The 26635-nt window shown below is 39.6% G+C and overlaps 2 protein-coding genes across 4 annotated transcripts in view; both read left to right on the top strand.

Annotated features, from left to right (window-relative positions):
- Nucleotides 1-6001: 6001 nt before the first annotated feature.
- On the top strand, nt 6002-11257 carry LOC120433317. The gene is made up of 7 exons (XM_039599420.1): nt 6002-6105; nt 6290-6640; nt 6795-7079; nt 7366-7440; nt 8112-8204; nt 8281-8309; nt 10814-11257. Exons 1-7 carry the CDS (start codon nt 6051-6053, stop codon nt 10892-10894), a joined length of 969 nt encoding a protein of 322 aa, XP_039455354.1. The 5' UTR covers nt 6002-6050; the 3' UTR covers nt 10895-11257.
- Nucleotides 11258-12546: 1289 nt separating this feature from the next.
- LOC120433339 overlaps nt 12547-26635 on the top strand; it is a 30525-nt gene continuing 16436 nt past the window's right edge. Inside the window, exons 1-8 of one of the 3 annotated variants that reach the window (XM_039599463.1) lie at nt 12547-12652; nt 12853-13194; nt 13351-13635; nt 13921-13995; nt 14493-14579; nt 14654-14682; nt 14833-14889; nt 18769-19408. In XM_039599463.1, the coding sequence (XP_039455397.1) occupies nt 12598-12652; nt 12853-13194; nt 13351-13635; nt 13921-13995; nt 14493-14579; nt 14654-14682; nt 14833-14889; nt 18769-18885 (1047 nt within the window). In that variant the 5' untranslated portion in view covers nt 12547-12597 and the 3' untranslated portion in view covers nt 18886-19408. Of the gene's footprint in view, nt 12653-12852; nt 13195-13350; nt 13636-13920; nt 13996-14492; nt 14580-14653; nt 14683-14832; nt 14890-15442; nt 15696-18768; nt 19409-26635 lie in introns of those variants that run through there. The other 2 variants (XM_039599464.1, XM_039599461.1) reach the window with 2 other exon arrangements.

Here is a 26635-nt window from a genome sequence, read left to right as displayed (position 1 = left end):
CACTGTTTCATTGCCAGCCTTTAGGATTGTTAAAAATCAATTTTGACTTTAGGTCAGGATATGAGATGGATGGGGAAATTTTAAACAAAGGGTCACAGAAATCCTCAACAAGGAATTAGGAAAGAGTTTCAATCCCCTATAGATGTCAAGGGCTGTGACAGCCAATAGAAATGTTGGATTCAAATACAGACACAATAGAGTCAAGTGAGGCCACCACATGGTGAGCACTCTTTGTGCTCACGGACTGCTGGTTGATGTTGCTAACAGACGTTTAATTGATGCTGTGTCATCATTTTCCTCATTACCCTGTTTGACTCGGGGTGCTCAGCCCGTGGTGCATGCTAACTCAGTAGATTCGGGTGACGTTTTTCAGTGTTTGCTTTCTGAGTTTCCCTCACTCACTGTCCCCACTTTCTCGAGCACTGTGACGAAGCATGGGGTGGAGCATTAGATAGCTACAGTAGGGCCCCCGGTGTTCGAGCGCGCGCGGCGCCTCAACCCTGCCAAACTGGCTGTCGCTCGGGAGGAATTTGCCACCATGGAGCGTCTGGGCATCGTGCAGCGTTCGAATAGTGCCTGGGCTTCCCCGTTACACATGGTCCCTACATCTGATGGTCGGTGGCGACCTTGTGGGGATTTCCGCCGTCTTAATAATGTCACATCTCCTCAGCCCTTCCCAGGAGGGTGGCACGGATGCCCCTCCGGTGGTACTCCTTGGGCTCTCGCACTCTGGGGCCTCTGGATGTCTGGAGCCTGGATCTCCTCCATGCCTGCTTCATGCCCTGGGGGACGGGGCTATGGGCCTCCACACCCTCTAGCAGACCGTTACATGGGGAAACCTTTTGTATACAAGCGTTGATCCACACAGGTGTGCACACGGGTGTTCACTGTTCGTGAGACATAAACTACACCTTTCTTAGCTGCTACTTCAAAGCACATTGTGCGCTGTCTGTCCTGCGTGCTGCACAACAACTTTCAATATTTAGTATTTACTGCTGTTCACACTTAGCTAGATTAACGTCATGGTGTTGTGTTTAGTATGTTGCTTTGTTTTTGTTTGGTTTTTTTTTGCTTGTCTTCTCTTCTTTTTCTCTCAACAGGTGATCCAGGAGATTTTTTTTTTCTCTTTGTCTTTGTAAGTGCCCTTTCTCACTGTCTCTTTTCCCTTCTGTTTTTCTTTTCCTTCCTCTCTTTCTTTCTCCCTTTCCTATCCCCCAGTCATGTCTGTCCCATCTGTAACAACTGAAAATAAAATAAATAATAACAACAAAGTTTGATCAAATGGACCAATACGGCAATGCCATGATGATCCATTTGGCAAAATAAATCCATTTGGTATCCTTGTTGGTCTTCAGACAACAATTCTGACGGCTAAAGAACCAAATGGGACAGACAAAAAAAAAAAAAAATCCCCACATCCAAGATTTTTCCGCCCATCTTGCGGGGACCTCGGTTTTTTCTAAGATCGATTTGGTACGGGGATATCACCAGGTTCCCGTGCACGCGGAGGATGTCCCCAAAACCGCCGTAATTACACCTTTCGGCCTTTTCGAGGTTCTGCGCATGCCGTTTGGCCTGAAAGGTGCCGCCCAAACCTTCCAGCGGTTGATGGACTCGGTCTTCCGCGGGCTGTCCTTTGTTTTTGTATATCTTGATGATATACTGGTGGCCAGCAGCTCGAAGGGGCAGCACATGTTCCATCTGCGTCAGGTTTTTCAGCGTTTGGTGGAGCATGGACTGATTATTAATCTATCTAAATGCCAGTTTGGGTTGCCGGTGTTCCAGATCAACTGGCGTTTAGATCAACTGGCGTTGGTCGAACAGATGTGCGGCAGACTTGCGTTTCAGGAGCTGCTACCGACAAAACAGCAAAAAAAACGCCAAATATGTCATCCGTGACACTTGTGAGGTTATCTCAAACACACTCCATCAGTCTTGATGCCATTGAACAACAAAATGTTTAAAAATGTCGCGAGTTTACCTGGTGATAGCCTCATGCTCGACACGATCGCGAAAACAGCAAACAATTAACACCACGCCGGTGTTGTTCACAGGACAGCGAGAATAAATGATCGGGAGACTCTTGCCGTCGTTATCGTTCCCCTCGCACGTTTTATTTCTCCGGTTTCAGCGTTTTATGCTCAAAACTAAAGCGTGCAGTTTACTTTGTGTGCACTAACATGGACTCGAATCAACCAGCGCCACCTCTGGCCGAGTGCCACAGCCTACAGCCAGATCAACTTGTGACACACATCTGCACCACGTTTGAATTCGTTTCATGCACAATACATGTGTACTTTTCAATTGTGTGTTTGTGCGTCATGCAAATAAACCTTTGAAATGAATGAAATCATACCATATATTTATTATTGGCCTACATTTGTACAAAATGCCAAATTATATACACAAAGTCATAGAAATCACCACTCCAGTTGGTCATCATGATTTTAATATTCTCTTTTCCATAACAATGAAATACGCCTTGGACAAATATGACACATCAATAGTTCATTAGTGTTGTCACATCACATCCTGTAAGCATCTTCTGTCTGTGTCCTTTCTCTGAAATGAATATTTCCAGCCAATATAAACAATCCATCAACATGGCTGGAGAGTTGGTTGTTGTATATAGTCTAAGTGTGGTTAATCTAATGAACATTTGTAAGGAGATGGCAGTTACTGTGAATTTACAGCAGATACACAGTGATTAGTAATAAACAGTCAGACAATGACTCTGACAATCTCATTCAATCTTGCAGATTTAATGCACCTTCTGCGGAAAGTGGTACCACACAGTGTGTGTGGACTTGCCCTGTGCAGAAGGCGACTACAAATGTTGTGGGTGCTAAATAAACAGAAAAAATTGATCCCTGTTGTCTTTGCTTACTGATTGTTTTTAGTGTTGACAATGCACATTGTTGGGATTGCATCTTTCAACATGTTTGTGGGTAGATTTGGATGTACCAGGGTAAGTGCAGCCACTCAGCCTCTACTCAATGTGATCATAGCAGCAGGTGCAGATGTGTCACAAGTTAATCTAGTAGTAGGTAGGCTATGGTACTTGGCCACAGGTGGCAGCAGTGGACATACCTCTATTTGAGACTGCTCCAGCTGCTATGACATAGCAGCTATGTGATATTGGATCTGCTAAAAATTGAAGATCATATGCACGTTTTGGAAATTAAACCTTATAGTATGTTGAAAAACAGAAAAATGACATTGATTTTGTTGCAGGTAAATGTAAATCCACTCAGAACTGTCAAGAAACTGCAATAAAACAATATAGCAACTTTATTTTCCATTAGATAAACATGTAGAACACAGACATACAACAGTTAGACTTTCCATAACTATTTTTAGGAACAATTATTAAGGTTTTTCGTTCTTACAAGCACATTTCTTTTGAACTTGCCCAATGTTCTCAGTTTTCCAATGTTCAACATTTTCAATTTTGTCCACATGATGGACAGAATGTAACTGTGTGCTTTCTGCAGATGTACTTCTTGCATTTCTCACAAAATGTTCTCGTTTTAAAACAGGAATCTTCCTAACTAAGATTTAAAACAAAAGATTTCTACGTCTCCTCCAGTCTCACAAACAGATGACAAACCAATCGACACACCTGAGTCACTGACTTTCTTCAATCCACTCACTCTCACTGGCTCTGTTTGTTACTAATCACTGTGTAACTGCTGTAAATTCACCATAACTGGCATCACCTTACAAATCTTCATTGGATTAACCACACTTAGACTATATACAACAACCAACTCTCCAGCCATGTTGATGGATTGCCTATATTGGCTGGAAATATTCATTTCCAGAGAAAGGACACAGACAGAAGATGCTTACAGGATGTGATGTGACAACACTAATGAACTATTGATGTGTCATATTTGTCCAAGGCGTATTTCATTGTTATGGAAAAAGAGAATATTAAAATCATGATGACCAACTGGAGTGGTGATTTCTATGACTTTGTGTATATAATTTGGCATTTTGTACAAATGTAGGCCAATAATAAATATATGGTATGATTTCATTCATTTCAAAGGTTTATTTGCATGACGCACAAACACACAATTGAAAAGTACACATGTATTGTGCATGAAACGAATTCAAACGTGGTGCAGATGTGTGTGTCAAGTTGATCTGGCTGTAGGCTGTGGCACTCGGCCAGAGGTGGCGCTGGTTGATTCGAGTCCATGTTAGTGCACACAAAGTAAACTGCACGCTTTAGTTTTGAGCATAAAACGCTGAAACCGGAGAAATAAACGTGCGAGGGGAGCGATAACGACGGCAAGAGTCTCCCGATCATTTATTCTCGCTGTCCTGTGAACAACACCGGCGTGGTGTTAATTGTTTGCTGTTTTCGCGATCGTGTCGAGCATGAGGCTATCACCAGGTAAACTCGCGACATTTTTAAACATTTTGTTGTTCAATGGCATCAAGACTGACGGAGTGTGTTTGAGATAACCTCACAAGTGTCACGGATGACATATTTGGCGTTTTTTTTGCTGTTTTGTCGGTAGCAGCTCCTGAAACGCAAGTCTGCCGCACATCTGTTCGACCAACGCCAGTTGATCTAAACGCCAGTTGATCTGGAACACCGGCGTTTGAGCCTCCTTCTGCCTTTCCTGCTCGCCTTCACCAGCCTCGTTCACAGGATGGACCTTCCTCTGCCTGTTCTCTCCCTCCCAGGTTCAGTCGTTCGGGCCATTTGCTTAGGCCCAGGGTCCTGGACTGAATAGAGACCTAACTGTGTGTTCGGGGGGGGGGGGGTATGTGTGGCGGACCACCAGGTGGCTCCACTCACTCCCCAGTTGAAGGGAAGTGCTGGGGGTGGAGATTTTGGCGCTTACTGTATGTGAAGTTCTGAGAGTCAGTTAATAAAGTTGGAGTGAGACACTGAGACCTCTCCTGTCATTATTACATACCTCCACAAAGCACCTTTAGTACACCATGATAAGAGGACTACGATTCCCAAAAGACATTTTTAGGACAGAGAAGAGAGAAGAGAGAGATCCATTCAGTGGTTGGACAGGTGCGTGCTTTGACGTAAAAATGCATTTCGGTCAAACGAGATGAGTCAAAGATGTACAGAATGAAAAATGGGCAGTTTTTCTTTTTTATTTGTTTCACATTTCTTCACAACATGTTTGAGCTTTTTCTTCCTGCTTGACCACAGTTTCTCTTTTTTACATCCACCAAGAAACCACATACAGACTGTTTCTGTGCATTCAGACCCTGCTTTCTGATCTCTAACATACATGTGACAATAAATACTTCATGTTTCTGTACATTTTTAAACTTTAAACTTAAAAAATTAACTGATACTCGAGGTGAGAGAACAGCTAGTTGGGTGGAGAGAGAGGCTCAGAGGCTTCATCCGTGTTTTAATCATTTGTGTTTCTGATGTTCATCTGGTCATTATTACAGAGTCAAACATCCAGAGCTCTGCTGCTGCTGCAGTTCCCACATTCTCACCAAAACACTTCCTCTTCAGCTCTCAGAAAGAAATGACTTCATGTTAACAATGAGGAAGAGGAGGGTCTCAGTCCACTAAAATATCTTATCTGCTGTATTTTCTATAGCTGCAGTTGGATATCTTCATCTCTTAGACATCAGCCTGCATGTAGGAGTTTGACGCTTCAACTGTTTGTTCTTATGTGCTGTTTGTCTTCTAACAAGCTCTGTTAAAAGAAAGAGGATGGAAACATTTATCTTTACTAACAATCTTCACACATTCATCGTCCTCAGTCATCTTTTTTTATTTTCATGGTGTCAAACACGTCATTGTCACAAATGAACACAATGTGCACCTGCTGACTCTTCTAATCATTTCTCTGTAGAATTTTTATTTATAAAATATTGAGAGATTTCAGCTGATGGACTCAAATTTTGAAACATGAACATCAATTACTAAAGTTGTGGTGAGGAAGTGACGACTGACAAATAACAGGAAGTTCAAACAGTCTTAAAGAGTCAACAGTTCAGAGACTGTGACAGTCGAGATCGAGAACAAGAAAGAAGTGAGACAGAGAAGCACGATGGATGAATTCAGATGGATTCAAATGTTTTTATGTCTGATGATTCAGATTGCAGGTAAGAATACAGGAAACATTTTAATAGCTGTAAAACAAAATGTTATTAATATTATTAGAATCACAAACCTTTACAGTAAATAAGACAGCTGAGCATGCTCTGTTTATAAACTTGTGTCTGAAATTATCTTCACTCTGACTGTAAAAGCTGCTGTATTCTAATTTATTTTCATATTTCTCTTCAGTCTTCTCAACAGTATCTGTAAATGAAACATCCATGTTTATGAAAGTTGGAGGTGACGTCACTCTGCCTTGTCTAAATGTGATAGATGAGCAGAATAACTGTGATGGTACTATGTGGGTCTTTGCTTCAAGAAACAGAGAAACAGTAGAGCTGATCAGACTTGGACAGATTGTTGAAAAAGCCAAAACTAAATCAGACAGACTGAGTGTTACAGCGAACTGTTCTCTGCTTATAAAGAAGCTCACAGTTGAGGATGTTGGTCTTTATTACTGTCAACAATACAAAGTCGAGGAAACACCATCTAAACACACTCTGGTTCATCAGTCTTTGGTTGATCTCTCTGTTATTACCTGTGAGTATTTACATCAAAATAGTTTATCTCAAACTCTTTTTGGAATAAAAAATGTAATCATATTTATAATAATTCAACAATAACCAGTTAAAGTGATTAATATATCTGTCCTAATTGTTTTTTGGATCTCACATTATTACATTATGTTCACCAGTGACTGAACATAAGGACACTGAGAAGGTGACGTTAAGCTGCTCTGTGGTGACATATGCAGAGTGTCATCACACAGTGAAGTGGCTGCTTAAAGGTCAAGCAGTGGACAAAGAGTACAAACAAATAGTGACTTCACAGACTGACTGCTCCACCACTGTATCTATTCTGAAGTATAATTATTTATACTCATCACGTCATAAAATACTGAAGTGTGAAGTGACTGATACTAAAACAGGAAAAGTGCAGCTGTTTACCTTCAGCCATCAGACCTCAGGTGAGGAAACAGGTGAGATCATGATCAACTATTTAATACGACTAAAATCAGCTAAAGCTTGAATTTACAACAGATGAAAAACATGGAAAAGTTTCATGTTGTGTTGTTTCATTTATTCAGGTGACACAAAAACAACAAAGAAACCAGCCAGAAAAACTGAAACATTCACAACAAACAAGATGTTACTAAAATTAAACTGATAAAAAGTATTTGTTTATTTTTTAGTTTAAAGTGGCCTTTAATATGATTTACAGCACATGAAAAATACATTCTCTCTTTTTTTAACTTCTAATTTTAGATGATACAACAGCAAAAACTGTGGAAAATGAAAGCACGACACCAAACAACAAATCGTCTGAAGATTCACAACATGGTAACTCAACCATGTCTCTTTAAATGAAAAGCTAAAAATATACTGTAACGTATATTTGACTTTTTAGATTTCTGTTTTGGTTTTTATATTCGTGTTCCAGTCATTTCATTACATTTATGTACATTTAGCTGAGTGACAGTCAGACATGTATCCTACAGGAAACATAAGATGGAATCTTTTGGTCTGACGATGTTTTCATTTTTGTATTAAACATAAATATTTTCTTTAAATAGAAATACACTGACTTTGATTCACATAATGTGAATGAAAGCAAATGTCTCTGATTATGTGTGTCTGTATTTTCCTCTTCATATAACATTATACTGACTGAATGTGTAAACATAGCACCCCACTTAAGTTATATTTTGCATATTTTACACTAGAAAATGCTTTTGAATGTGTTTGAGTCCATTTAGAGTCCCTCAAATGTCAGTCGTTTAACTTTTTTGTGTACTTTACATTTGAAGACAAACTCATTAATATCACAGTAACGTACACATTTATTTCATATTCATTAGCAACTTTTTATACAGTATACATATATACATATATAGTAAACGAATATTTTTGAAACATTTTCAAAATAAAATAATAAATAAGTAAAATAATTTAAACAGAAACCTGCAAAGAAGTCATGTGAATAATTAGATGTTTTGATTCACTTTTTTCAGATTTTGTATCTTTGAGGTTCATAATTGTCTCTGTGGGATTGGCAGCACTTTCAATAACAGCTGTGACAGTCAACATGTGGACAAAAACTAAAGGTAAATTTAATCATGAGAAGTTTGAACGATTTTGAATTTTCATTTTAATATTAAATTGATTTTTTTCTCGTTTTAGGGAAGAAAACACAGATGGATAAAAACACAGTAAGTACAAAACTCAGTAATCCAACATAACAAAAACTTCTAAATGTTGTATTTCTGATACTGTAAACGAAATTTCAGAGATTATTTTGAATTTGTTGAGCGAAATGTGGTTCAGCAGAGGACTGAGAGTCAGAAGTTTATAGGTGAAAGGTTGTTGGTTTGAACCCCACATGTGAGGGTTTGCCTTGGGAAAGTGGATCATTGATGCCGTCATCTGCCTTTAAATTATCACTGAAATTATTATTAAATATTTGTGATAAAGTTGTTAAGCTTGTCCCAACAGCTGACACACTGAAAGAAAACCAGCAGGATGCAAAGCAAAAGAATTTGAACAACAAATCACGAATTAACAAAATGTGATGCACCCCACTGCGCAAGGTGACGTCAGAGTGACGTTTTTATACGTCAGTCCACTGAAGGGATTGTTTTGGAACGCCACGCGACGTCTTTTTTCTGATGTCTACTAAACGTCAAGTGTTGACGTCCTCCATGTGTGGGCTATTTATAGTCCAACAATGATTGTGGATGTCGTTTCAATGTCAGACTCCTGCTTCTATGAGCTCTGTGGTCCCATGTTTCCAGAGGGTGGAGGACATGGTTTCTATAGGCCACCAGTCGATTTTTCTGTAGCTTTATTTGTAGCTTTGTCTGTCTCCAGTTATCATCTGTGGCTGAGACAATGAAATGAACTTCTTGGAAAATGATCTGGAACAGTATGCCAACTAGACTAGAGCATAACAGTTATGTATGAAGGAATGCAGAGAGGTCAGCGAACATCTCCAGGATGGCGAGGGATCTTGAACTAAAACTAAAGTGAGCAGCTGCTCGGTGGATTTCAAGCAGATACTCCAGTTCATACATACACACTTCTACAAACTTCTCATACTTTCCATCGCAACTTCTCACAGTCCAGCTACCGATAATAACCACATTCAGTGCCTTTCACAATCATAATAAAACAGGATACTTGTAAAAATAAACCATATATAATTCAAATGCTCTTTTACAATTATTAAACACATTGTACTCCTTTTAAATGGAATTCAAATTTTTTTCTAAATACTTATTATTTTAAATTTTAACATGGATTTCAACATTTTTTAATATTTCAACACATTTTAATAAATGACAGTTTTAAGCTGGTTACAGACAAATAAGTTGATTAATTGCTGGGTGTAGCTTGTCTCAGACTCAGATTAGATTGTCCCTTTTGTGTCTGTTGTCAGGTGTGAAAATGACTGTGGTGGGGATGCAGTCTCATAACTTGGGACTCATCTATATGCCCTCAACTGCTATTTGCCTTGGGAGTAACAGGTGCTGCCCAAGCCACTGTGGTGCTCTGGGGCGTTGTCAGTGCAAACTCAGGTTAGCAGTACGTCGCACCCTGTTGCGGGGTGTGGGGAATGGGGGTGTTTACTCAGCCAATTGTTAGCTGGCTTTCTCCAGTGGAGTTAGTCTTCCACCTCCCACTCTTATATTTCCATGATGGTGTGTGTGTGTGAGAGAGAGATTGTGCAGATAAGTGCTAGAGGTAGTGACGTGTATGAAGGTCTTTGTGTTTGTGTGTGTGTGTGTGTGTGTGTGTGTGTGTGTGTGTGTGTGTCAGTCCAGTCACTGAGTGTTCAGGAGTCTGACGGTTTGAGGGAAGAAGCTGTTTCGCAGTCTGGCAGTGAGGACCTGAATGCTCTGGTACTTCTTGCCAGAAGGCAGCAGAGTGAAGAGTCTGTGTGTTAGGAGGGGGCGTGGGCTGCACAGACCGCAGTGGGTTGGGCCATTCATGTATCTTTGCTGGCTGTACTGGGCAATGACCCACCCCTCCTTTTTAATTACATCTTTGCAGCTAATGACATATCACCATGCACCATATAGTGGCCTTTGGGGGCAGGTGTGTCATTACATGTATCCTGTAAAAACAAAAAAAAATGTAACAGAAATGAAAAAATAAACAGGTCAAGAAAACAAAAGCAAGAGGAGCCTGTAAAGAATTTGTAGAGCTCATGTTGGAGAAGCAAATGTGTTTGGCACAACATCACATTCAGATCATGATTCTGAATGCAAACACTCTCAGACAAGACAGGATTTAAAAAAAAGAAAATGTATTTGTGTAAATCCAATCTGATATATTTTATCTTGTTTCTATTTATGTGACAGGAACATTATGATAGCAGTCACTATCGTTCCCACGATATCATACAATCAATTGCCCCAGAAATCATAACAGAATTAGGAAAAAACCTTTTAAATATGCTGCCCCTGTTTCCTGGAATAATCTGCAGAAGGAACTGAAAATGAATGAAATGGTTACGTTGTAAGTCCATCTTAAAGAAAGGAGAGAATAACTCTTTTAGTCAGTGTGATTGTTTTTAATGTTGCGCTTAATGATCTAGTTGATGTAATTATGTGATGCATGTGCTTTTGACTTTTGCTGCCATGATGCCAGGTCTCTCTTGGAAATGAGATTTTTACCTGGATAAATAAAGGACTAATAATAATTTATTTGGCAGGTACATTATGATAGAGATGAAGATGTTTCAATCAACTATGAAAATGTGGGAGACTCTGCTGTTTCTATCAGAGTGCACTGATCAACAACTTGCTCATAAAATCGCTGCTGTTATATTATCAGTATCATCGCATCTGGTTTTACACATTAAATATCTTAGAGATGTTAGATATTATATGTCAATTTGAACGTGTGTGTGTGTGTGTTTTGTGTGTGTGTGTGTGTGCGTATGTGCGTATGTGTTTCATGGTATTTTTGTTTTTCAAGATGTTTTTTAAGTTTCTAATTATCTTGTATTTTGTCCAGTTTACATTTTATAACATGTCTTTAATTATCTTTGAATAGAATCTGTATAAATATTCTGTTTATTATTGTTTATGATCATTTCATCTAAATATTAAAACCAATTTCAATCCAGTTTCAGTGTTTGTTGCAAGTGAAACTGTATTTGTGCAAAATAAATAACTATTTTCACAGTTTATCTGAAGCCATTTGTCATGTAGTACCCTTTTGTGTCCACCAGAGGTCCTCAGTCTTTCGGTCTGTGTACACTTGTTAGTCACACCTGCATCACCTTCTCCCAAGGCATTTCTCATTCCTCTAATTTGTGCCTCCTCGTTTTCTCTCCTGCATCCTCCTGCCTGTGACTCATAAAATATAAAGCATCTTTAGTACACCATGATGAGAGGACTATAATTCCCAAAAGTCATTTTTAGGACAGAGAAGAGAGAAGAGAGAGATCCATTCAGTGGTTGGACAGGTGCGTGCTTTGACGTAAAAATGCATTTCGGTCAAACGAGATGAGTCAAAGATGTACAGAATGAAAAATGGGCAGTTTTTCTTTTTTGTTTGTTTCACATTTCTTCATAAAGTGTTTGAGCCTTTTCTTCCTGCTTGTACAAAGTTTCTCTTTTTACATCCACCAAGAAACCACATACAGACTGTTTCTGTACATTCAGACCCTGCTCTCTGATCTCTAACATACATATAATAATAAATACTTCATGTTTCTGTACATTTTTAAACTTAAAACTTAAGAAATTAACTGATACTCGAGGTGAGAGAACAGCTAGTTGGGTGGAGAGAGAGGCTCAGAGGCTTTTAACCATTTGTGTTTCTGATGTTTATCTGGTCATTATTACAGAGTCAAGCGTCCAGAGCTCTGCTGCTGCTGCAGTTCCCACATTCTCACAGAAACACTTCCTCTTCAGCTCTCAGAAAGAAATGACTTCATGTTAACAATGAGGAAGAGGAGGGTCTCAGTCCACTAAAATATCTTATCCGCTGTATTTTCTATAGCTGCAGTTGGATATCTTCATCTCTTAGACATCAGCCTGCATGTAGGAGTTTGACGCTTCGACTGTTCGTTCTTATGTGCTGTCTGTCTTCTAACAAGCTCTGTTAAAAGAAAGAGGATGGAAACATTTATCTTTACTAACAATCTTCATACATTCATCGTCCTCAGTCATCTTTTTATTTTCATGGTGTCAAACACGTCATTGACACAAATGGACACAATGTGCACCTGCTGAGTCTTCTTATCATTTCTCTGTAGAATTTTTATTTACAAGACATTGAGAGATTGAAGCTGATGGACTCATTATTTTAAATTTTTAAAACATGAACATCAACAAAAAAGATAAAGAACTGATAATTACTAAAGTTGTGGTGAGGAAGTGACGACTGACAAATAACAGGAAGTACAAACAGTCTTAAAGAGTCAACAGCTCAGAGACTGTGACAGTCGAGATCGAGAACAAGAAAGAAGTGAGACAGAGAAGCACGATGGATGAATTCAGATGGATTCAAATGTTTTTATGTCTGATGATTCAGATTGCAGGTAAGAATACAGGAAACATTTTAATAGCAATAAAACAAAATTTTATCAATATTATTAGAATCACAAACCTTTACAGTAAATAAGACAACTGCGCATGCTCTGTTTATAAACTTGTGTCTGAAACAATCTCCAGTTTTACAATTGTAAAAACTGCTGTACTCTAATTTATTTTTCATATTTCTCTTCAATCTTCTCAACAGTATCTGTAAATGAAACATCCATGTTTATGAAAGTTGGAGATGACGTCACTCTGCTTTGTGTAAATGTGATAGATGAGCAGAATAACTGTGATGGTACTACGTGGACCTTTACTTCAAGACACAAACCAACAACAGTAGAGCTGATCACACTTGGACAGATTGGTGAAGAAGCCAAAACTAAATCAGACAGACTGAGTGTTACAGCGAACTGTTCTCTGCTTATAAAGAAGTTCACAGTTGAGGATGTTGGTTTTTATTACTGTCAACAATACAAAGTCGAGGAAACACCATCTAATCACACTCTGGTTCATCAGTCTCAGGTTCATCTCTCTGTTATTACCTGTGAGTATTTACATCAAAATACTTTTATCTCAAACTCCTGTGGAAATAAAAACATTAATCATATTTATAATAATTAAATAATAATCATGTAAAATTATTAAAATAACTGTCCTAATGCACTTTTTGTGTTTCACATTATTACATTATGTTCACCAGTGACTGAACATAAGGACACTGATAAGGTGACGTTAAGCTGCTCTGTGGTGACATATGCAGAGTGTCATCACACAGTGAAGTGGCTGCTTAAAGGTCAAGCTGTGGACAAAGAGAACAAAGAAACAGTGACTTCACAGACTGACTGCTCCACCACTGTATCTATTCTGAAGTATGAGTATTTATACTCATCACGTCATAAAATACTGAAGTGTGAAGTGACTGATACTAAAACAGGAAAAGTGCAGCTGTTTACCTTCAGCCATCAGACCTCAGGTGAGGAAACAGGTGAGATCATGATCAACTATTTAATACGACTAAAATCAGCCAAAGCTTGAATTTACAACAGATGAAAAACATGGAAAAGTTTTATGTTGTGTTATTTCATTTATTCAGGCGACACAAAAACAACAAAGAAACCAGCCAGAAAATCAGAAACAACCACAACAAACAAGATGTTACTAAAATTAAACTGATAAAAAGTATTTGTTTATTTTTTAGTTCAAAGTGGCCTTTAATATGATTTACAGCACATGAAAAATACATTCTCTCTTTTTTAACTTGTAATTTCAGATGATACAACAGCAAAAACTGTGGAAAATGAAAGCACGACACCAAACAACAAATCATCTGCAAATTCACAACATGGTAACTCAACCATGTGACTGCAAATAAAAAGTAAAATATACTGTAATGTATATTTGAGTTTTTATGTTTCTGTTTTGGTTTTTATATTTTTATTCCAGTCATTTAATTACATTTATGTACATTTAGCTGAGTGACAGTCAGACATGTATCCTACAGGAAACATAAGATGGAAACTTTTGAGATTTAAGATGTTTTCACTTTTGTATTAAACATAAATATCTGTCTCTGAATATCATGGCTGTGGGTGGAGATACATTTATTCATTTAATCATTGTCTGTCAGTAAAATCACACAAACTCAAACGTCCCTGTTAATGGGATTTTCTTTATCTTTAAATAGAAATACACTGACTTTGGTTCACATAACGTCAATGAAAGTGAATGTCTCTGACATTATACCAACTGTCTGTGTAAACATAGCAGCCCACTTTAGTTGTATTTTGCATATTTTAAACTAGAAAATGCTTTAGAGGCTTTTTGTTTTTCTCCTTTTGCCAGGTGTCCTGTGGTTCATCATTCCAGCTGTGGGTTTGGTCTCACTCTTGATAGTTGTTGTGTTTTTCATCAGAGGGAAGAGAACTAGAGGTGAGAACATTTACAGATAAAACTTCTATAAGTTTTCAAGTAAATGTTAAAGTTGACTTTTTGTGTCTTTACAGGAAACAAAACACAGATGGATGAAGATGCTGTGAGTTTTAACATCAATAATTAATGTTTTTACAATTGGCATTAAATAAACAACAAATCCGATCATCTCTGAGCGCTGTTAACAAGAACTAAACTGCCTTCACAGACACAGTTTACCACCTGATGTAACCAGATTATGTCTGTTTTTCAGGGACTGTGTTTAATCCCTGCAGACACTCGGTCTGCTCCTCAAACCAGTCAGGACTCGGTGAGATCACACACTACACCCAGAGTTACACCCACTTCTTCTTCTTCTCTAATTCACTAGCTGGGCCCACGTCCTCATTTTAAGTTTGACAGCGTTTTAGTAGGTAAAGGTGAATGCTTGGACATTAATTGAGATGGGGTTTGGGGAAGGCCTCGGAGGGGACTGGCGACGGCTCCCAGTCCTTGCAGATCCCCATGTACTAAATAGGAGTGAAGAAGTTTAAGAATTGAGAACAAGGAGGCAGGGTGGGGCACGTAAACAACCGGAAGGAGCGTGTTTGGAGGCGTGGTCCTGCTCTTGAAATTCCGATACTTAATCTCCAATTAAGTTAGAAATGCATAAGACCGTCTAAGAAAGCATACAACAGATAAAGAAGTTAGACAATGTAGCTGTAGAACAGTGCAACAGACCATGAAATGCAAAATATTTAGTCAGAGTTAAAAACAAACAAACATTTTGAGACATCATTTATGAGATATACCATGACACGGATATGAGGTAAAGACTTTAAAGGGTTGAATGTTTGAAGAGTTGCTGTTGTCACATGACACAGTGTCACATATTACTGAGGAGTCAGGACGTTCTCGTCTTGACCGTGTAGGCGGATCCTGAAGTTTCGTATGCCACCGTCAGCTACACCAAGAACACCAACGGTAACACCAGGTTAGGTGTTTTTCTTCTTTTTTTTTTTTTTTTTAAAAAAGTTCTGTAGTGTCATAGTTATGAAGTTAAACTTCTATGTAGAAGTGATGACAGGAAGCCTGTTTGCTTTAATGTTGCTTTTGGTTTTGTTTTTTGTCCTTTGCTTCCCTCTACTGACGTGTTCTACATCTAGTCGTTCACTGGAAAACTGTTTTCTGCAATAAATAAATAAATACAGATTAAAAACTAAATAAAGTTATATTTTATTCATAAAACAAAACAAAAAAACATATCAAATGTTTAAACTGAGAAATTTTACTATTTTTGTAATAAAAAATATATTCGTTTATATTGAATTTGAAAGTTGGGGGCAACAAAAACAGGAATAGTAAATGGAACTGAAATAAAAGACCAGGAGGTTGATTCTGTTCATCTGGACGTAGCATCTGTGGGGATGGGGTTCGCTCTGTGTCAAGCCATAAATATTGATCCATATGTGTTGTTTTTCCAACTGAAAACATTATGAACAGAATCAACTTTCTGGGATTTCCTTGCGTACCCAGATTGAACATGCATCAAGAAAGCAGGACAAACTTTTTGGAACTAACACGGTTAATCTGCAACAGGCCAGTAAGATGGTAGTGTGGAAAAAGAAATATCTCACCATCTACAATACATAATATCATCAAAAGATTGTGAAGAATCTGAAGAAATCTCTGTGCAGAAAGGACAATATCGGATGTCCGTGATCTTTAGGCAGCACTGCATTAAACAAAAGCATGACTGAATCATGGAAACCACTGCATGTGCTCAGAAATAGTTCCAGAAATCACTGTCTGTGAACACAGTTTACTGAGCCATCCACAGTTGTCTCTTTCAGAGAAGACCTTCCACATTTCAGCAACAACACAACAGCGTGGCACTGTAGTAGAAGCTGAAAACATTTGGCATGTGATAAAAACAGAAAATAGGACTATTGAGCAGCTTTCCTATATCTGACAGAAATGGGACAATATTTGTCTCCCAAAAGTCCAACAGCTGGTCTGCTTCGCAGATGGTTATAAAATCTTGTTGAATCATGGTGAGATGCTACGCACTGATAAACATGGCCCTGTCCCAACTTCTTTGAGGCATGTTGCTGAAATCAAATTCAAAATTAGTTTTTTTTTAATGGTACAATTTCTCAGTTGAAGCATTAGATATGTTTAATATGACTTAATGTGAATCAAATATGATCTTAGGAGATCAGCAAATAAATGATTGCATTTATTTACATTTTACACAGCTTACCAACATTTTCAGAATTAGGTACTTTTCTGTTCTCTAACTTGTATTACCATATTTTGTAGACCACACTAAGCCAGAGTTTGAATAAAGACTTCAAACAGACCTCTGGATGTCAGTGGCTGCTGTGTTTACTTAGTTCGTTTGTCTGTCAGTGATAATATTCCAAAGCTAATGAAACTGGCAGAGCATGAGCAGAGGAAGATATCATTATGTGTCACACAGGCTTCCTTATGTTTCCCAGATTCGGGGTGATGATGACAATGATGTGACCTACTGCACTGTGAAGGCTCCTTTGTCTTCTGCTGCAGCCACTGCTGATCCCGACAACCTCTACTCTACTGTCACCTTTCCAATCACATAGCACAAGCAGCTCACAAAAGGACTTGTATATAATGGAAAATCCTTTTTTTCAATTTCACATGGAGCAGCATGGTAGCAACATGCTAATTAGCTGTTTTTTTAAAACCCATATATAAATATATGTCTACTTTTTTAATGAAAATATAATTGGTGCCTGGAATACTTTACGTAAGTTATGAGCTGTAGCAGATGCTCCAAAAGAAGGCTGGCTAGATAGAAAATATACAACCATTACATCAAACACTGGCATTCCTGGCAGCTGGACTGCTACATGACCCACAGCGTTCAAAGTCACGGTCCAAGGGCTTTGTGTTGCATTTGAGTTTTGAATCCCTGTCTCTGTCATTCTAGTAATGCTGAGCTTTAGTTTTTGTTGTATTATTTGAGTGCTTTACTTCCTCGTTCCTGCATTTAATTTTCTTGAATTCTTGGCTTTTATTTAGTGTTGGTGCCTATTTTGAGAATTTCTTCTTGTGTTTCTAGTTCCCTCGTGTTCCCTCTGTCTCATCTATGTGTTTGTATCCTCTGTAATCATGTTTAGCCCTGTCTTTTCTTTTTTTCCTGTTTTAGTTAGTTAGTTAGCTTTCCTTTAGTCGTCCTATTTAGCCAAATAAAATAACTCTCTTTGCTGTTTTTCCTGCATTTGTGTCCTGTTCACATCGACTCTATGACATTCACTTGTCAGTATTCCTTTCATTAAATTTAATATGTAATATAAGTGTATATGTCTTTTAACCCATTTGTTTAACGTCTTTCTTTATGGAAGAGAGATATTTTATATTGTATGAAATCACTAAACTGATCAACCAACACAATAGAAGCACCTGTTTATTTTATTATTGTTATTGTTTACTTTATACTCAAAAACATTACTAACCCTCAAAATCTCAAGAACTTATTTTGACTTTAAAGGTTTATTCATTCAAATAATTTATCATTATAGAATGTGTTTGGTTAGGGTGACCAACCGTCCTCTTTTCCCCGGACTTGTCCACTTTTCACGTTCTGTCCGGGGCGTCCGGGGGGATTTTCGAGATTGATAAAAATGTCCGGGTTTCCTAGGCCTACAGAGGACCCGTGTGTGACGTCATCCCCGAGCTGCTGCTTTGTGAGCGCTTGTTCTGCCCTCACAGACAGGACAGACAGCGCGTAGCAACACGCCTAATGATGTTTAAAAGATCCCAAAGCGCAACTCCTTTTTTTGCACTTGTTGACTTGTAAAAGCCTATATGACATTTTTTATTTCACAATTCATTAACAGCACAGAGAAGGCATCATGTTAAATATGTTAAATATGTTTCTTTAAGCAAGTTCTTCATGACTGAGCCAAGTGTCCTCTTTTTTGGAAATCAAAATATGTCACCCTATGTTTGGTCTATACCTGAATATACCAAACAAATAAATTTCATTTGACCAGATTACATTAAATTTAATATTTTAAATTTTATTTGTGCAAGAAAATTACACGCAAAAGTTACATATATTTAAATTAATCAAAGTCAGCATCTCAGGCACATGTTGTTTGTTTTTACACGTTTGTATGTATTTATGTTAAGTCACGTGTCAGACAGCTTCACTTTTCTTTCTCAGGTTCAGGATGATGACAAAGATGATGCATACAGCACTGTGAAGGCTCCTTCCTCTTCTGCTGCAGCCACTGCTCATCCCAGCAACATCTACTCTACTGTCAGTTTTCCAGCCATATAGTTCAAATATTATACAAAAAGGATTTCAAAGACTATTTTTGTTTTGATTTCTCATGGAGAAATTTGTTAGCAATATGCTAAATGGCTTAAAATATTCCTGTTAGATTGCCTAAATGTGACACAGAGATGTGCAACAGACTGTTTAACTTAATATGTCTAAAAAAGAAACACCTGTTACTGTGAGAGTGCCGGCTGTATTATTGTCCTATAGAAGAATGCTGTTTTCTTTTGTCTATAAATATATCAAAAATGTATTTTTGCATTTTTGTAATAAAAATATAGTTGATGCCTGGTTTATTTTCACAAGGTTATGAAGTGAAGACAAGACTGGGTGGATGAAAAACATACAGCTATTACACCAGATACAAGGCAGTTTCTCAATATAAACTTTGTCTCTCAGTACATGGTAAACTTTTGCTGTATGAAACCAGACCAGTGTCTTTCTATCTAACCACAAAAACTTTATATAGACATTAATGTTGTTAGTAATCAGAAACATATGGTGGTTAAAATTTCATTACAAATCTGTTTGTTGTTTCAGTTTAAGCCAGTAAAATAAACTGAGGAAAGATGGCAGCTGGCCTGCAGCGTTCAGCGTCATCATCCTCTGGGTTTATGTTGTATTTGAGGTTTGGATTCCTGTTTTGATGTCTTTAGCATTCTGGTGATGCTGAGCTTTAATTTTGTTTTATTATTTGAGTTTTTGAGTTCTGGTTGGTGTTTAGTTTTTATTGAGTTTTGGTGCCTATTTGGAGTATTTTTTTGTGTGTTTTTACTTCATGTCCCATTTACGTACTTGTACCCTTTCTCTTATCATGTTTTGTGGGATTTCTAGTTTTAGTTGTCTTTCCTGTTTTCCTTTGAAGGTGACTTTAATTTCCTGTGTTAATTGCTTCTTTCTGCTGGGATCTTCTGCTCTGCCCTAAATGTTTTCACCTGTGTGTAATTACATTCATCCCCTCCAAATCATCATCATTCATCAGTTATAGTCCTGTCTTCGTTTTCTCTTTGTCTCTGGCCAGCTGTCTCTCACTTGTTATCTAAGCCTTAGTGGTTTCCCTGTAGTTTGGATGTTGGTTTGTGACTATTTGTCTTTTTTGGACTTATTGAACATATTCAGCCAAATACAAAAGCTCACTTTGGTTTACTTCTGTATTTGGGTCCTAAAATCAACTAATCCATGGCATATAGTTGTCTTCTTGTCTCTGCATTTATTATTAGTGACTAAATAACAATTTAAAAAAATCCATTTGTATAATGCTTTTCTTTATTGAAGGGAGATAATTTGTGCTGCCAATATCTGAATTCATTTCAAACCAGCCAAAACAATAAAACCATGTGTCTTTTATTGTGTAATTCTACTTACTGTCACCACAATAGCTATGATTAGCTTTCTGGTGTTTATGGAACCAGGTTGATCTTTTAAGCTGTGAACAATGTCGTATAGTGCCCGTGGAATGAGCTTTAGTTTACAGATTGTTTCCCTGTCGCTCCCCTTCATTCCACTAGAGGTCACCAGTCTTTCATTTTGCATCACACCAACCTCCCCTCCTCCCATTACTCTCAGCTGTTCTCATGTGTATATATACACCTGTGCTCTAGTTCTACTTCTTGCCAGGTTGTTTACTGTAGTCATATAACTCACAGCTTATTTACAATATTTCTGTTTTTTACATTTATCTATAAAATACCTAAATATACTTTCAGGATCTCTGGACCCTTTATCCTGCTTTGCTCACACGACTGTAAAAGGCAAAACACTACAGCTTTACAGTATTCATTTTCACAAGGGGCCACATGATAAACTCAGACTATTTTGGAGGGTAGCACCAATTGGCTTATAAAAAGATTGAATACATTTTGAGTAAAGCTGAGTTCAGTTTACTGATGCAGCCCACAGAGCGGGTGCCCACAGGCATAACTACTCTGTGAAAGGCCTCAGGTCAGATGAATTAGGGGGTCATTATCACCACGTTTTACTGAAGCAAGCAGCATCTTGTATTCTTTCTCTCTCACTCAAACACACAAATACACACATAAATTCAAAATGTGACTATTTTAGTCCGTGGAATTTTAAATGACTGATTATTTGAAAATGTAATCCATACTTAAAATGTATACTGCATAAAAAAGTGTGTTAGTTCACATGATAAAACCATGAATTAAACCTATAGTGGAACTCTTATATTGTGTCCACTTTACCATTACCCTGTGAATATAAGCACCTTAGTGGAATGTAGATGGGTCCCTCACAAAATCTGGGCTATGACGATTGATGCAAAAGAGATACTACATGACATATATTTCAATAAAATAATCAATTTAACACACTTCAGTGGGCTGAATACATTAAATTAATGTCTGTCTTTAATCAATTCATTGATTAATATCTTAGATAAACAATCTGCTCAAGTAACAACTATGATAATTATTTTAAAGTTAACATTAACTAACTCTAAAGATCTGACATAACTCCTGACTTAAAGTGGAAATGAAACACTAAATGTATTGAGGCAAATTAACACCATTGAGCCCTGCTCTCAAAGACTCACAGATGTAACTCTGTCTGTGAAGTTGGATTTAACAAATAAGTGCTTAAAGTTTTAAAAGCATGTTTAGATCCATCTTCTGTCATTATGGAACCCCATACCCCTTGTGGGACTAATAAAGGTATAATCTTATCTTATCTTATCTTATCTTATCTTATCTTAACGTCACCTGGTTGGTTCGCTGCGGTCAATTAACTTACATTAGAATATGTTAGCTAACGAGTAACAGAATCAATAACTGGGGTGAATATACTTAGACTTAGACTTAGATCCTCCCATGCTTTATGTGGCATATCGGGCGGCAAACGAACGCCACCAGGCTCGATCTTGTGCCCGGGTTTCAGCTTCTTCCAACGATATATTCGATGTCTTTAGGTCTTGATGGAATGACCTTCGCCAGGTGTTGCGGGGATGTCCTCGTGGTCTTTTAACGCCTAGGGGTTGCCAGCGCATCGCTGTTTTTGGAATCTGTGCGTCATCCATGCGGAGGATATGGCCAGCCAGTCGGAGCCTTTTGCGTGCAACAATGTTGTGAAGTTTGACTGTGCCACTCCTTCACAGGATCTCCTCGTTGGTGATGTGGTCGGTGTAGCGGATCCTCAGAATCCGACGAAGACATCGCTGCTGAAAGATGTCGAGCTTGGTGTTGATGCAGGCCGACACCTTCCAAGTCTCGCTGGCATAAATGGCGGTTGGGATCACGATTGAATTAAACAAGCGGAGTTTGATCTTGAGGGAGATGGTCGGGGAGGACCAGATCTTGTTCATCCTCCGAAATACTGCAGCTGCCTTTCCAATGCGGCATTTGACATCCACCTCCGCATCGCCGTCGTGGGAAATCACGCTACCGAGGTAGGTGAATTTTTCCACTTCTTCTAGCTGCTGTGTCCCGATGTAAATCCCTCGTCGTGGGTCCTTGGAGCTGATCTTTGACTTTTCAGAGCTGATCCTCAGGCCAATCTTGCCAGCTTCTCTTCTTAGATCGGTCGTTCCTTGCTGTAACTTCAGCTCGTCTTCCTCAAGTAAGGCGATATCGTCAGTGAAATCGAGGTCGCCAAGATGGTCTTGATCAGACCAATGGATGCCAGCTCCTGTACGCGCACCGGTTCGCCGCATGATGTAGTCGAGGGCAATGAGAAAAAGTAGAGGTGACAGGATGCAGCCCTGCCTGACGCCGGTGGTGATTTCGAAGAAGTCGGTGTGGCCATTTCCTGTCTTAACGCAACAGCATGATCGCAAGTACAGGTCCTTGAAGATGTTAATGAAGATGGTAGGGACACCATACAAGCGAAGGATCTGCCAAAGAGAATCGCGGTGGATGCTATCGAAGGCCTTCTTGAAGTCGACGAAATTGATGGCGAGTTGTTGCCGGTACTCGACGCACTGTTCGATGATGTTTCTTAAGACGAAAATCTGTTCCGTGCATGATCGGCCTATGCGGAACCCAGCTTGCTCCTCTCGTAGACGTTGGTCGAGAGAACTCCTCAGTCGTCGAAGGAGGACGGTACAGAATGCCTTGCCAGGCACAGAGAGGAGGGTGATGCCTCTCCAGTTGGTGCACTCAGAGGTGTTGCCCTTCTTTGGTAGCTTGACTATGGCGCCCTTCCGCCAGTCTTCCGGCACTGTGCCACTTTGCCAGCACTTGTTGAACAGGGTCGTCAGTTCTTCCACCATGACTAGGCCGCCGTGTTTCAGGAGCTCTGCTGGTATTTCATCTAGGCCGGCCGCTTTGTTGTTCTTAAGGCTCTTGATCGCGATCTTCACTTCCTCGATGGTGAGTCTGCTAGTATTGACCCCAAGTTCATCTTGGGAATCCTCCGCCTCGAAATTGTACGTCTTGGTGGGCTCTGGCTGGTTAAGGGTCTCTTGGAAGTGTTCGGCCCATCATTTGTTTTGCTCTTCTTGGGCGATCAAGAGCTTCCCATTTTTGTCCTTGACCGGGACGTTTGGGGTGAATATAAGGATAATCAGATCATATAAGGATAATAAAACTAAAAATCAGTCTCAGAGGATCAATTTTCTTTTGTCCCTGGCTGCAACAATAAGTTTTATGTTAAGAAACCGAGGATATGCTGTCCACTTTCACTTTGTCTCTTTAACTGTCAGTGAGTCTTTATTGTTTGGCTAGCTGCACTGACATGGGGAAGTTTTATAAATGAGAACAGTGTGGAGCAGAGTGTTTGAATTACAAGACCCAAAAGCTAGAGGCACGCAATCTGGCTAAACAAATGTTCACAAAATGCGATGAGCACTATTTTATGCAATAAAATAATCTCTTTTCCTAAGCACAACAAACTGTTAACAACACCACAAAAAAATAAAATAAAAACTCCAGACATTTTTTTTCCTTCACACACATCAACCTATTTTCCCTGTGGACATGCTGATGGGATTCCCGATCGTATGCGTTGGTAAGAAATCTAGTTATGTTTGTGGTGTAATGTACATGTAGTAAGCTGTTATGTTGTAAAGTGGTTGGATGTTCTTGGGGAAAAAGGTTATTTAACTGCATAAAATAGCACTGATCACATCAGCTGACTGCGCTGTTCGCTACACTTGGCCAGATAAAGAAAAACAACAAAGCCAGCCAAACAACAAAGAACCTATTATGCTAAAGTGACAGAGTGAAAGTGGACAGCATATCCTCGATTTCTTAACAAAACCCATTGTTGTAGCCAGAGACAGCACAAAAGTGGTCACCTTAAACTGATTTTTAGTTTTGGTATCCTTACATTCCACTCAGTTATTTGTTCTGATATTAGTTAGCTAACATAAACTAATGTAAATCTATTGACCGCAACGAACCAATCAGGTAATGTCATGTTCTGTACTGATAGAAGATGGTGCTAAACACTTAGTTCTTATATCCAGCTTCACAGACAGAGGTACAGCTATGACAGGTTTTGGGAGCAGTTAGCGTTAGCGTTGGTATCCACCTGTTAACAGGTCCAGTACTGAGTGATCCCATTGAAGAGTGATATCATGCCGCCCTTTCACCTTTTTGGCCCAGAAGTTGAGCTTTTTGCTGACCAGCTGCAGCAGCTCTGAGTGACAGAATGGCAGGAAGTAGGCAATTTCTTGATACGGCCCAGAAACTCCAGAAATGACCATTCAGGACTGGTTGAATCACAGTTTCTTTAAACTGTCTGGAGATTGTCATTGCTTTTCTGTATGTCCTCAAGGTTATCAGCCAGCTTGCTGCAGTTGACCTGCTTAGCTTCCTGGCAGAGCTGCAATGTATACTGGGCTATGTCGTCACTTGCGACATTCAACTTCAATGATGAAGATGGCGTTTTTGCATTCAATTCTTTCCTTTACTGTATGTAAAACGACCCTCATCAAAGAGCTGCAGTATGATGGTGAGGACATCAGGTAGGGCCTCATCCACTTCATCAAACAAGACAACGCCGTTGGGACATGCCGTCAACAGCTGGCCAGCTGACCCTCTTCTTTATGTCCCACATATCCTGGTGGAGAGCCAATGAACTTTGCCACCCTGTGTTTTCCTGAAACTCAGACATGTCCATACAGATGAAACCCTTTTTAATGTTTTTGTACATGTAGTGAGCCACCTGTTTGGCCAACTCCGTCTTTGCTGCACATTACAATTAGAGGAGCTGCTCAGCCATGGAAAGCCACACCTTGAAGCTCCTGGTGTGCAGTTCTTGTGCTGATGTTAGTGGAGCTATGCTGTTGCCCCCAGCAGGCCCTCAATGAACTGCTCCAACACGATCTTTTGTCAGCATGCGCAGCTCGGGAGTCGTCGCCCTCCCCTATCTGATGCAGCAACACCGCCAGCAGGGGAGGGTGGTAAGTAGAGTTGGATGTCTTGAGACCGGTCTTGGTCTCGATACCGGTCTCGAGACCACTTTTACGTGGTCTTGGTCTTGTCTTGGTCTCGACGGACTTTGGTCTTGGTCTTGTCTTGGTCTCGGATCCCTCGGTCTTGCTGTCTCAGATCGACATAGTGGTCGGGAGATTTGGAGTCAACAGTATCCATGACACACAACGTAACGTTCGATAACGTGTCATGCGCAAAAGCTTCAGCTCTAAGAGCCGTGCTTAGAGAGTGCTTTGTAGTGAATCAGAAGAGTCGACTCCCATTGAGCGAGAGCAGGCTCCTCACTTAATTTCCTTTCACTGCTCAGCTCTCACACAGTGGCTCAGCTATGCTCCAATCCCTCCATATTGTGGCCAATCACATCCGAGGATATAGGATAATATCATTATGTGAAAAATAGAGAGGGTGAGACGGTCAAGTAGAGCGTGCGTCTGTCCTCTCTACTGTGAGTGAGACAGTAGACAGCGGTGAGGAGGGCTGTGCGAGTGCATCGCAAAAACACATAAATATGCCTGACAGCCGTAAACGAAGCAGCATCTGGCTGCAGTTTAAAGACTTTTTTGTCTCGGTCTCGGTCTTGGTCTCACCTCAACTTTGTCTTGGTCTTGACTCAGTCTGTCTTGGTCTTGGTTTAGGCGGTCTTGACTACAAATCTAGTGGTGAGACATGGCAGTCTCGACCAGCCTCTCTAACACGCGCATCTACTGCTCGGCTTGGTCCTGCAGTCTGTCCAGCTGCTCATGATGAACCGCCGCCTGCTCCTGGTGAATGGCCGCCATCTCTGCCAGCAGCTGGAGCGGCTGTGCTGATGGTGCAGGCTGGGGGTCAGACATGGTGGCTGGGTTTGGAACCACTCTGAACACCACGTTCAATTCCAGTTGAACTGTTTATTTTACAGCTTGTTACCAAACTCAGTGCTTTCTTTACAGCAGCTCAGCCCCAGAGCTTCCTTATCGCCATCTTAACTGCTCTGTCTCTGCATGCACACACACCTCCTCGCTGGTCCTCAGCGTCACTGTAAAAACAGGAGCATTCATTAGTGGAATCAACTCCACCTGACCCTCAGTCTCCCTGGCACCAACCCTCCACTGCAGCGGAGCCAGAGACCACACCCCTGCACACTCTCTATCAATGACCTCTGTCTGTCCCACTACTCTGTGTTTTTCTGAGGAATTTCCCGCCTCCTGAGTTCATTTCTTTTGCTGGTCATTCTCGGGGAACAAATATCTCTTTTCATGTTCCTTCCTGCATGTGTCACTGTTTGCAATGTTTTCGTTTACAGCAGTAAAATACCTTCACATAACACTCACTTTAATTCAGTCGTCTCAGGGTGTTGACCATGTGTGTTTCTGATTTTATCT

The sequence above is a fragment of the Oreochromis aureus genome, linkage group 15 (assembly GCF_013358895.1).
Source record: "Oreochromis aureus strain Israel breed Guangdong linkage group 15, ZZ_aureus, whole genome shotgun sequence".
Taxonomy (NCBI): Eukaryota; Metazoa; Chordata; class Actinopteri; order Cichliformes; family Cichlidae; genus Oreochromis; species Oreochromis aureus.
Note: the sequence above shows the minus strand (reverse complement) of the source record. Positions and strands in the feature narration are given on the sequence as shown.